This window comes from Amblyomma mixtum, chromosome 2, assembly GCF_055824585.1.
Source record: "Amblyomma mixtum isolate Tamu chromosome 2, ASM5582458v1, whole genome shotgun sequence".
Lineage (NCBI taxonomy): Eukaryota > Metazoa > Arthropoda > Arachnida > Ixodida > Ixodidae > Amblyomma > Amblyomma mixtum.
This window is the reverse complement of record NC_143013.1, coordinates 154,930,021-154,943,472: the sequence shown is the minus strand read 5'-3', so window position 1 is coordinate 154,943,472 and position 13,452 is coordinate 154,930,021. Positions and strand designations below refer to the sequence as shown.

Sequence of the window (13,452 nt, the reverse complement as noted above, 5' to 3'; positions counted from 1 at the left end):
TCACGTCATCACCCTGTGGGCCACAGAGGGTTGCCTTGGAGACATTGAGGCCAACCTGCAGGTGGCGCCCCTCCTGCTTGGGCCTACTGTAGGCCTGCATGTAGTATGTTCTAAATAAATAAATGCGTCGGTTGAAATAAAGCAAGGGGTCTGGTTAAGGCCACGGAAATATTTTTTGACGTAGGCTCAGCTAATGTAATGCAACCAGCAACTGAACGTCGGAATGAATACAAAAGAAAATGCTTAAATATTCGAACGGTTCCAAATGAATTTCAACTGTGCTGTAAGTCAGTTGCAAGTGACCAAGGGAGTGTAAAAGAAAAATAACCTCAGCAATGCTCATGGCATATCGAACAAACGATTTTCTTCTGTAAAGTTCAATAATAAGTTTTACAGGGTTTCGTGTAATGCAAGAATAATCTGATAAGATAGGAGTTATTGATGCTAGCCACAACTGTGCTTCTAAGACGGAGTTCTCCACTTGAACGCTAATATTCAAATATGTATTGCCCATTCGGCTATGTCTGCCATAGAGTTATCACACCAATAGTTCACTTCAAACATGCCATACCTTGTAAGAGAGAAGCCAACAGCGATAGAAATCAAGGAACACCGGTGATTTTTAATTTATTTATTGATTTGATGCTTTTGTTCGATTTAGAATATTACTGAATATGTTGTCGCTTAAAGCTAATTGATTAGAAAAGCAGAATAAAAAACAACCACATGCCGCCGGTGGCATCCGAACCCACGACCTCCGAATTACGCGTCCGGTGCTCTACCGCTGAGCTACGGCGACTTTTTTTTTCTTTATTAAATCTGAGCTACGGCGACGGCTGTCAAATCTTCTAGTTTCGGGGGTATTTATGTTTACAAATAACCTAAACTTGAGAGTGTTCATCAGCGCCACCCACGTTCTTAAGCGGCGGACGTAGCACGTCCTGAGTTACCGCCGATGTTACGGAGAACGTCATCGAACGGCGAAGGTGGAAGCTGTGTGAGAACCCTCTTATGCTTCCTATGACATCAAGGCTGCGAGAACCGAGGCCCTCATATCCCACCGGCGGCATGTGGTTATTCTTTCTTCTGCTTTTCCAATCAATTAGCTTTAAGCGACAACATATTCAGTAATATTCTAAATCGAACAAAAGCACAAAATCAATAAATTAATTAAAAATCCCCTGTGTCCTTTGGTTTCTGTGGCTGTTGGCTTCTCTCATACTTGTAACGTAGTGAGGGCCTTGGTTCTGCCAGCCCTGACGCCACAGGAAGCATAGGAGGGTTCTCACACAGCTTCCACCCGCGCCGTTCGATGACGTTCTACATCACATCAGCGGCAACTCAGGACGTGCTACGTCCGCCGCTTAAGAACGTGGGTGGCGCTGATGAACACTCTCAAGGTTAGGTTATTTGTAAACATAAATACCCCCGAAAGCAGATGATTTGACAGCCGTCGCCGTAGCTCAGCGGCAGAGCACCGGACGCGTAAATCGGAGGTCGTGGGTTCGAATCCCACCGGCGGCATGTGAGGCAATGCATATTAGTTTTATTTAAATATACTGTGGCCCAGGTTCCCATGTATGAGATGCACAAGTGAAAAACTAAGAAGCCTTACACAATATAACAGAAAGCACTTGACTAGAGCAGTGCTTTCATGACGGCCGCTATATATTTTTTATTTTTTCTGCTGCTCCTCTTTCAAAAGGTGAAAAAGAAACAAATGAAAGAGACAGAGATCTTTGCACCAGAAGACGTTTGTGCCATCCTTTTACAGGTGGCATGCATGATATCCAGTGTTAGTGGCTCATAGGCTGTACCGGCAGGTCTTGGTGCCATTTTCCTCTGGTTAAGGTAGCGTTTGCTCGATGATGGATGAAAGCTGGTGCAATAGCACCGTGATGATACCGCTGGAGCAGCTGTACAGAGCTTGACTGCGGGCACATTTGAAGAAAGACTGCATTACAGCCATGCTTTCGTAAGCATCATCACAGAAGCCACATCCCACTGCAACATATAGCTGTTCAGCCGAACCTAATCATAAGTCGATGCTAATGATTAACTACCCATGGCTCGAATAGTTCGCAAAAAAATGGTTTACAAAGTCAGTCATGCTTTTATTAGGGCGATTATTGGCGAATCACGTTATACTTATATCGCCTGAGAGTAAAAATTTAGGAATGATATAAATGTACTGAATGCAATTCAAATAAAATGAGAACAAACCTTCCATTATGTGAATATCTCAGCTGCACTGCAATGGAATGGTTCTGCTATACTTAGTCGCCGTTTCGTTGACCACAGGTACTAAGTACCACAGCACTTGATGTGACTTCGGCATAGAACGGGCAATTCTTCATATCTAGTGAGCACTCAGGCAGCAGAATCAAAAGACGCACGCCGCTACAAGCATTTTTCGTCCTAATAGTCTACTTTTCACGGGCTTCTCCTTTTCTGTCAGAATAACAAACCAAGACGCACCCCATAGTTCTCAGCGTGCAACGAAACTCTATCACATAACTTCTTCGCCTAGGAGTAGACGCAAAACGCGCAAGGCGACGGGTTAAAAGTCCGTGGTTGGCAAGCAAAGAATCCCGAACTCAGGAGCGTCCCCTTGCAGATGACGGCTTGTGCGGTGGACAGGAGTCAAGTCGTCCGGTGAATGACTAAAGGGCTGGCGTCGCGACTTGCTGGGGGTGTCCGGTACATGCAAGGCTACCCCGCACCTCCACCAGATGTCACGCTGTAGTGACGGCAATCCAGCAGTCTGGAAGACAGCAAAAAAACTAGCAAACGAAGCTCTTTATTTGGGCTGACTTGCGCCCGCAAAAAAACTGAATCACTCGGCGGCGGCGTAAGCAAGGAACGTGCTCGTCAGTCGTCGAACTACGAATGCCCGCTGCTCGCGGTATCGTTCATTTTAAAGCCGGCAAGGAAACTTCGAGATAACAGGTCGAGATCTAGAGTTATCTGGAAACACGTAGATGCAGGTCTTCATGGCTGTGATCAATCGAGATTAGTCCGGTAGCTTCTCGCGTCACGAACAAAAATGACAACACCCCTTTCCTGCGGCCTTGCGCGAACGAACGGACACTACCATGATACGTGGCAATATTTTTATTTATTTATACAACACTGCAGGCCGTTGAGGCCCAAGCAGGAATGGGATAAACATACAGAGAACTCCGACGAGCAAAAGACGACGCCAACAGCAGAATTCAGTAGAAGCGATACGGAGCATGAAAATAAAACAAATTGAAACAAACAACAGACAATAGTTACCGGTCAAGTACTTGTTCAATGGCGGAAAGCACATTTTAGGATACAAACACATGAGGGGGTAGGTTGTTCCATTCTGCTAGAGTTCGAGGAAAGAAAGAATATTTAAAGTTATTGGTGCGGGCAAACAAAGGAGATAATTTATGCGGGTGGCAATGCCTTGTTACTCTAGTTGGTGGAGGCATCACAAACAATGAAAGGACAAGACGGAACTGAGAATGGTAGAGTTTAAAGAGGAATTCAATTCTTGCTAGCTTTCTCCAGTACTCTAGGGGTTTGATGTTGTTGATTGTCATTAATTCAGATGGGGAGTCATGTCGTCGGTACCGTTTATATATGAAGCGAACTGCTGATCTTTGAATCCGTTCAAGTTTGCGAATGTCTTTTTTAGTGAAAGGGTCCCAAACCTCGCATGCGTACTGCAGTTTAGATTTGATCAGTGTGTTGTAGGCCAGAAGCTTTACATGGGAGGGGCTGTATTTGAGTCTGTGTCTTAACTGGCCGAGTTTGCGGCGCGCCGAGGAGCAGATATTGTCAACTTGAGCGGACCAGCTTAAATGTTCTGTAATCGTTACACCCAAATATTTAAAACAGTCAGTTTGAGTTATGGTAATCTGCTTGATAGTGTACTGGTGAGCAAGAGGAGGCTTTTTGCTTGTGATACGCATGAAAACCGTTTTATCAGGATTCAGTTTCATATCCCAGCGATCACACCAACTGGAAACAGCATTAAGAGTTTCGTTAAGCACAGCCTGATCATTGCTATTTTTAACAGCCTTGAGGAGCAAGCAGTCATCCGCAAATAATTTAATACTGACGCTTTCATGTATGACGGAGGTTAAGTCGTTTACATAAATTAAGAAAAAAAGAGGGCCTAGGACGCTGCCCTGCGGGACACCAGAATTGACAGAGAGGACGTCGGAACGGTGCCCTTCGAAATCAACAAATTGCTGGCGCTTATCAAGATATGACGATACCCAGTCAACTACAGTTCGTGGCAAACCCAGCTCGTCAAGTTTGAATAACAGACCGGAATGAGTAACCTTATCGAATGCCTTGCTGAATATAACGTCAATCTGACTGGAACTATCGAGAACGGAGGAAAACGAATGAATTGTGGAAACTAGTTGTGTGGTTGTCGACAAGCCTTTGCGGAAACCGTGCAGATAAGGAGAGAGTATGTTTTTACTATCGAGGAAATCAGTGATGTAGTTGGAAATGATATGTTCAATGAGTTTGCATGAAGTGCTGATGAGAGATATCGGTCGGTAGTTGGTTAACTGAGAGCGGTCACCTTTGTTAAATACAGGCACGACACGTGCGAGCCTCCAGTCAGATGGAACATCGGCACTAGAAAAAGACAAACGAAAAATGGCAACAAGACACCGGGCAAGCGATTCAGCGCAACGGCGCAAGAAGGCGTTTGGAATACCATCAGGGCCGCACGATGATTTAGGATTCAGATTTAGGAGCATAGAGAAGATGCCCTCACAGGATATATATTCTGGGCTGACACTGCTCGTGCCGTTAAAACTAGAGGGTCGGGGGCGGGAATCTGAAAAAACTGACTCAAAGAAAAGATTAAATTCTGTGGCTATCTGCGGCTTGTCGCGGAAGGTTTTTTTGCCGGTCTTGATGTGATCGATAGATTTGCGTGTATCAGAGGTAAGGTGGCGCCAGAATTTGGCAGGATCGCTCTTGATGAACTGCGGTAATGTGGAAGAAAAATAAAACTGCTTACTAGAGCGAAGTTTTTCTGCAAGTAAAGATCTTAAGTTTAAAAGCGCAGGGTTGTTCTTCGTGTGCTTTCTGAGCCTTTTTACTCTGCGTAATAAATGAATTATTTCGCGGCTGATCCATGGGTTTTTACGACGCACATTCTTAGTTTTGCTCGGAATGAAGTGGTGAATACAGAAATGGCAAGCAGATTTTAACTTATTCCGTAGATTATTGACATCATTTCCCGTGAATTTTTCTAAGGCCATTTCGAGGCAATCAAGAACTGACTCATCGTTAGCCCCACTAAAGTCTTTAACTGTGCTCCTGTTTCGAGTAGACGAGTTATTCCATGCGTGTATTCTGTATGTGAAAACTACAAGCTTATGATCTGATATTCCGTCTTCAACTGCTACACTAACATCATCGAGAGATCTGGTATGAAAGATAAGGTCTAAAACAGATGATGATGTTCCGTGCACTCTGGTTGGAATATTAACCGCTTGGGTAAGGTCACAAGCAAGCATGATATCTGAGAGGATACTTTCATGGAGAGAATTCGATGATATGTCGGGCCAAGCAATGTCAGGTAGGTTGAAGTCTCCGGCTATTAGTATGCAACTTTTACTTTTGCAATATTTAATAAGGTGGATATGCATTTTGTTCAGGAAGTCTATGGACGCAGAGGGCGGACGGTATACTGCAAATAATATAAATGAGTGTCCATTGTAGTTTATTCGTAGGCAAAGACTTTCATGGTGAACGACTTGTTGTATCTAAAAACGACCAGCATTAATTGTATCAAATGCATTTGAAATGGAATTAGTCTATGCGAAAACGTTTCAAAGTGAAGATATAGTCCATTTTAATAAATTACGTACTTTCTGTATCTAATATCTTTATTTACTGTTGTAAGTAGAAATACACTGAAACACAGAAACATTTGGTAATGCGAATAAATGCCTAAAATAATCTCTGTAGGCGAACGCTTCAAAGCTATTTAAGCAACCTTGAACAGTAAGCATACATTAGCAGTCAAATTCTCTTAGCCGAGTATAATCTTTTAACATTTGCTGATAGGAACGTAATACGATTTCCTTACTGCTTTCTGTGTACTCCTGTCAGTAAAAATATGCTACAATCCTACAGGACGCTTTATCATGCAAATCAGAGTCTAAATAATTAAGTTCTCTAGCCTAATATGTCAATGCAACTAATGCAACCTTGACCCGCGAAACAAACATTAGCGGTCACAATTTCTGAGTCGCACATATTCTATTAAGCTTTGTTGACAGGAAGTTCCTACAATTTTGTACTACTTTGTATACTGTTGTCAATAGAAATGTACTAGAAACTAAATTAGCATTTTTGGTCATGCGAATAAATGCCTCAAAAAATCAAGTACTGTAGCCGTCAACTTCAATGCAGCAACTAAGCGAACCTTCAAGACAAAACTAAAATGAGCAATCACATTCTCATAGCCGAGCACAAATTGTGGTATTTCAGAAATTGCAGCTCACTTTTGTCAATGCCAGCCTTACTGCTTTCGTATTTTAGAGAGCGAAAAAAAAAGGTAAAGTTCATAACAGAACATTTACTCGGGAAATCAGAAATGTGCCTTGAATTGAAAACATTTAGTGGCACTTTAGTGCATGAAGTATTGTTCGAAAAACGTTCCCAGCAAATGAAATAATTTGGGTACAAAGTGATTAACTTGATAAAATAATCAAGTGTTATTGCCTCGCACTTCATGGAAATTAATATTACTTTCTATGCAAAATTAGGAGTTAGCGTTATATTGTGCTACTTATGCAACATGATGAGTTCGCTATAGCAAATTACTTTGCGTGATGGCTCATTCTACACGAACACAGTGCTTTCTGCCGTGTATTTGGCCTTAAATTCTATACTGAGGCAGTAATTAAACAGATGTAACATTTCAAAACTAACAGAGAGTTTTAGCATAGCTGTACAACCGCTCTGCCAGTTCGGTAATACGTCGGTGTTGCTACTGATGCAATTCTTGATGGGTCGTATTTTAACATGCAGTCGTAGTTGCATTAATTTAGACTACGAGGGCACAAAAACTCTCCAGTGTTAATAGCGCTTCTCGCCGTTCTCGCCCATTCAAAAGGCGCCCAAAATATACCTCTAGCTTCAGGAGAACTCCTTTTGGAACCTACCCCACAAGCACACTCTCTTCCCCTCACACTACCCTTCGCACTTCCCGATATGTGAAAACGCCCAGTCCGCTTGGTGCCACTCCACGTGGGAGTGCCTAATTTAAACTCCCTCGATACCTTCCTCCCCTAGCGACCAGAAACGGCTGATCGCACGGCACTGAAAACCCTGCCCGCAAACGGCTCTACCGCTTCGCGCTCTGAGGTAATTCTGAGCAACGTGTGCAGGCTTACAGCTTCGTAAACTCAAGTCGCTTCGTTCCTGAGCGGCCGTAGAAGGCAATATTAATTTTTATTTTTGTTAATTTGGGGGGGGGGGGGGGGGTCGCTGCCACCATAATACGAATATACATCGGGAATGAAGCACAAGATTGGAGCAGGGACGCGGGTAATAGAATCGAGGTTGGTTAAAGTGTTTTCTTATAATTTACGGATGGGTGTAGTTGATTTTCTGAGGCCGATTCTACAAAGCCGAGTAGAGAGAAAACTGGTAACAGCGGCCCGCTGTACTGAACTTGGATAACAGAGGTTTTGCAGGAGGGCGCTGCATGGCAATTAGAGCATTTTAAGCCCTCATTCTTCAGTTGTTACATTTTTCACTATAACTGAGCAACAGAGGAGGTTCCAGTATAGAAAAAGCTAGGTTGTGAGCAACCCCAACTATGAGCACCACTAAAGCACCAGCGCAGTGCCTCTTCCGCATCTCCAGTTGCATCCCCTTCCACGCAAAACACGGTACGAAGCTGTAGCGAGGGAAAACGTCGACGTGAGGCAGAGCAGAGGACAGCGAAAGGCAGAGGCAAACATCAATGTAGCACACAAAATACTACGGTAGCGAGACTGCCAGCAGGAATCACTCGCGCAAAGAGCGTGCAAGGTGTCTAATGGTTGGATTAAAATGCACTGAAAAGAGAGGCGATGGTGCAGCGCGGGCTTGCAAATTTCGCATGTCACTTTGTTGCGGCGTGCGAACGCTCGCGTTCCCAAGGTACACGCACGTGCAATAAGTGACATGGGGTAAGCTGTGCAGATTACACAAAACCACACAATGTGCGAAAATAACAACCGAAACCGTAGCGTTCGCCAACGTCATCATCATTTCTGATTCTGCGATGCAGTTACGAGGGGCTTGGCTATAGCCTCCGAACTCGGTAGAAAGTGGAACGGTGCAGCGGCCGTGGCGCTCTGCATGACCCCAGCTGCGTGGGTTGTAACTGCCCGCTTTCCAAAGCTTTCTTTCGCAGCGCCGCCAGAAACAGATGGTTGTGAGTAGTCGCACCTTTTCAGCTAAGTCATTGTCGCCTTGCTGACTACGAAATTGAAACAAAACATTTCGTCCTTTAATGCAGCAATTATGCGGCAAAAAGAGCTTTACCAATTATTTTTTAGACCATTTAACGTTAGGCGACATTGGCGCCCCGTTTCCTGTCGATGGTGGCGGATTGGGCGCCTCATGCATAATATTCGCCGCGCGCTACACTACCGTTTTTAGCACGCTAAAACGGCTCATTGTAAACGAGTTCCGACGGTTGCTTGTGTGTACGGCCCCGTTAGTGTTGCGGTTGCGTGACTGAATTCGGAAAGCGACAGATGGCTCCTGCGCTAAGGAAGACGTTCTTGCGCGCATGAAGTTCTCGAAAACTGCTGGCACACACTGTACCTAAAGTCACGCCGGAGAGGTCGGCGCCCTATGCCGATAGCGAAAACGGCTTGCCGTGATTTCTAACGAATGTAAGTGCAGAACTGGAAAATGACTTCTGCGATGTGTCGGAGTGATGAATGAGGGCTGGCAATGAATTTGTTTGGTCTTTACGTCTTGTTAGCAGTGTTACCTATAGTAGAAAGTTTGAAATAGACGTAGGAACTAAAGAAGTTTGGAAAAGGCTACGAGGATGACCATAAGCATGACTTGTATTAACCCAAGAATAGAGAAGATAAAGAAGTATTCGGTGAGGTGGGAGAAGATGATGGCCAGTACGATAAGGATGACGTACACCAAAGCCAAGGTTATAAAAGAACGAGGGATAGTGTAGCCAAAGGGGAGGTGTTCACGAAGCGCGGCTACGGCCGCTTATCTGTTTTTTGTTTTTCAGCCAGCGTCCGCTTCGGCAGGCGCGTTTGTGTCTGCGACGTAAGTCTTTTCTTTTTCCTCTCATCTTTTAACTTTCCTCTATCTGCACGTGGCAGCGGCGGCGGTTCGGCTGGAGCCAGTTGGCAAGCCCGTGCAATTTCCTTTTTATCCTTCTCTCAGTCGCCACAACAACAGTCCGAGGGGGAAGGGGAGGGGCGGTGAGAACAGAGAAACGGAGGTTTCGAAACGAAAAAACTCCTCAACTCGAAGAGAGCAACGCCGGCTACTTCACGGTAATCTCGAGTTCTACGGCGTCGCACCGTAGACTTTCTGCCATTTCTGAGCCCGTTCCGCGGATTCAACGGCTGTTGCAACCACCTCCTACGGCCAGGGGTGCCTCAAGCCCTGTTATCCACGCCAACATCGCCAGCATCGCCTCCACGGGCTCCTGGGCCGGGGGTTCGTGCGACGCCGCCAACGACGCCGCCAGCGACGCCAGCCTGAATACTCAGGACGCCACTTCGACGCCGGTTACCTAGATCCCACTGACTGGGCCCAGGCAACGCTTCATCAGCACCGAACAGTGAACACGAACGCCGAACGATAGTAGACTGGATGTTCCCGGGCCGTGTGCATTGGGTTTTGTGTTAGTTTTGTTAGTTTTGTGAGCTGGTGTTTGTGTCGCGTAGAGTGTATTAAATGTGCGTGTGTGTGGGTACACCTGTCACCTGGTCCATTCTTTCGGCCCGAGTGTTCTCGGGGGATCCGTGACGCGCAATGAGCTGCAAAATGCGACCACCACGCGATCGTTTGCATACAGAAGGTGTTCTGACGCGCTCGCTTATGTGATAGAATGTGATATGTGATCGTTATGTGATAGAATTTCGTTGCGCGCTGAGAACTATGGGGTGCGTCTTGGTTTGTTATTCCGACTGAAAAGGAGCAGCCCGTGAAAAGTACACCATTAGGACGAAAAATGCTTGTAGCGGCGTGCGTCTTTTGATTCTGCTGCCTCAGTGCTCACTGGATATGCAGAATTGCCCGTTCTACGCCAAACTCACATCAAGTGTTGTGGTACTTAGTACATGTGGTCAACGAAACGGCGATTAAAAATAGCAGAACCATTCCATTGCAGTGCAGCTGAGATAATAACATAATGGAAGTTTTGTTCTCATTTTATTTGAATTGCATTCAGTACACTTAAGTCATTCCCCAATTTTTTGTCTCAAGCGATAAAAGTATAACGTAATTCGCGAATAATTGCCCTAAAGAAAGTATGACTGACTTTGTAAACCATTTTTAATCGAACTGTTCGAGCCATGGGTAGTTAATCATTAGCATCCATTTACGATTAGATTGGGCTGAACAGCTCTATGTTGTAATGGGATGTGGCTTCTGTGATGATGCTTACGAAAGCATGGCTCTAATGTAGCCTTTTTTTCAAATGCGCCCGCTGTCAAGCTCTGTACAGCTGCTCCAGTGGTATCATCACGGTGCTATTGCACCAGCTTTCATCCATCATCGAGCCAATGCTACCTTTACCTGAGGAAAATGGCACCAAGACCTGCTGGTGCAGCCTATGAGCCACTAATACTGGATATCATGCATGCCACCTGTAAAGTGGCAGCAGAAAAAAGGAAATATATGTAGCGGCTGTCATGAAAGCACTGCTCTAGTCAAGTGCATTCTGTTATATTGTGTAATGCTTTTTAGTTTTTTCACCTATGCATCTCATGCTTGGGAACCTTGGCCGCAGTACATATCAAATAAAACGAATATGCGCTTCCTGACAATAATATAGTTGCATAAAAGCAGCAATTAAGTTTTATTGGTTTACGTCACTAGTACCTGCCTCTTACAAGGTATGGCATGTTCGAAGTGAACCATTGGTGTAATAACTCTATGGCAGACATAGCCGAATGGGCAATACATATTTTAATATTAGCGTTCAAGTGGAGCACTCTGTCTTAGAAGCACATTTACGGCTAGCATCTATAACTCCTATCTTACCAGATTATCCTTGCATTACAGGAATCCCTGTAAAGCTTATTATTGAAGCTTTACAGAAGAAAATCGTTTATTCGATATGTCATGAGCATTGCTGAGGTAATTTTTCTTTTACACTACCTTTGTCACTTGCAATTGACTTACTGTACAGTTGAAATTCATTTGGAACCATTCGAATATTTATTCATTCCTGTTTTTATTGATTCCTACATTCAGTTGCTGGTTGCATTACACAAGCTGAGCCTACGTCAATAAATATTGTCGTGACCTTAACCAGACTTCTTGCTTTACTTGAACCGACGCATTTGATTTTGCCTCTCTGCCGAGCCATCAAGGTTTGCAATATGCCGTGCAAATCACTTCAGTTACTTTCACGGCGCATTTAATGTTGCAGTTGGTGACAGGTAATTGCCTTAAGAATAACCTGAGTACTCACTTTTATCTTCATTGGTACACTTGTTTACTTGCGTTCCTTGAATTCTTGACCTAAATAAATATGGGCAGGCCTCAGTGCTGGAGAGATGCGCTGCGGGACGAACAAAAAACTACGTGTTCAGCTGCTTCCTTATGGGCACGTTGCTGAGGCTTTTATCGCTAGTATATTTATGCGGCTTTACTCGCAAGCATTGTTTCTGACGCAGTGTGTGCCTTAATATGGTGATTCATTTGCTTTAGAGAGTGCAACTCTGGTTGCCCGACAAAGTTGCTCGCCTGTATAGTCTTGTTCACACATTTTGCCCCAACAGCTCATATAGCTCCAAATGGTGCTATATTATCTACATGCAGGTAAATAAAATGAACAGGAAGAGAAGTTAAGTTACTTTCCCCTAGCTGCTTTAAGAGAAAGAAACGTGCTGAAGTCATATTGCAGTGTGTTTATGCTACTGCTTTTTAGAACAAAAGCTGCCTGAATTTTTGTACAGACCAGTCAAAAAACGCGGGAAATAATTTTCATATCTGATGGCCTGCATGTTACGTTCACATGAATATCTCCTCTTGGTAGCCGTATTTCACACAACATGGTAATGTCAGTTAATGTAAATATCAGTCGGCCTTCGAATATGGCAGCAGAATTGAACACAAGAGCATGTTATAGCTTTTTCTTGTTCAAAGAAGCGTTATATTAGGTTCTAGCCTTGTGACTGCTGCTTATGCTGTTATTCGGCAACCTTATCAAACTGAATCAGGGTGCTGCGTTGTAGAGCATATTTACCTCTTTATTTTCTAAAAGAAGTTACTATAGCTGTATACCTGGAATCGTTTCTTATGCAGTTCTCTTGCCGCTGCATTCCGCCATGGAGGTGGCTACCTGTTGGTGCTGTTGATGCACATATCTCATCCATAGGACGCTACCTCTTCCTGCTGGTGATGCAGACAAGTAACATAAAGCAGGCTGCCTGATATCAGAGACAAGTGTCAGGATGGCAGGCCAAATACCAAACCAGCAGGGTCACTTAAGTATTCCTGTGCTTATGCATGTCTACTAAAATCAGCTCAAAGCTTGATCCCTACATCGATGTGGACTGTTCACATACCTTTAGCACCCTGTTCGAGTTTTAATTCACTAGTGTTTCAGCTTTTAATGTTCTTACAATTGAGTAAGCATTGTTTCAATCTGTGGGATTTTTTGGCCGTTTTAGAGAGGCGTCTGTGTATGCATGCATAGCGTTTTCCACAGGTTTGTTATGTGGCTCATTGAACCTTCATGTTACACAATCAATTAATTCACTTCTCTGTTCTTCAGGGAAGGGACTAGTATTTATATACACCAGGTGTTTCTGGGAAGACAAAGAAGTTTTCAGAAATAAGATTTCTGCGGCATAGTTTTACTAGTGTTAGCAAATACCAGAAAGCTGGTGCCTTGTATTTAGTAAACTGGTTAACTAACTTCTTATAATTAACTTTTAACTAACGCAGCTGAGAAACTGGTTGCAATTAAGATTTGTACCCAGTCGTTAGTAGTAGCCATATCAATTTTTGGTATTTACAAAACACGATTACCCTCACCGCTTTCGTTCAAGAAAATATGGTGGCATCGTGCGAAAATACATGCGTATTTGAAAGCATACAGGCAAAGCGACTCCCCCAATCCATCTAACTGCTACAAATCTCTTAATTGCAGCTAGACGGCTAGCTCTCGTAGTTGAAAGGTTTATTAATAAAACTTAGTTAAACAGCGTACTACTCAAGACGATTGACTAA

At 44.0% G+C, this 13,452-nt stretch overlaps 1 protein-coding gene across 1 annotated transcript in view; it reads left to right on the top strand.

Annotated features, from left to right (window-relative positions):
- LOC149361335 (uncharacterized) overlaps nucleotides 1–12,595 on the top strand; it is a 61,110-nt gene extending 48,515 nt beyond the window's left edge. The window contains exon 2 of the mRNA XM_089568048.1: nucleotides 12,523–12,595. Coding sequence (XP_089424174.1) covers nucleotides 12,523–12,595 — 73 coding nt within the window. The remainder of the gene's footprint in view (nucleotides 1–12,522) is intronic.
- The last annotated feature ends 857 nt before the right edge of the window (nucleotides 12,596–13,452 follow it).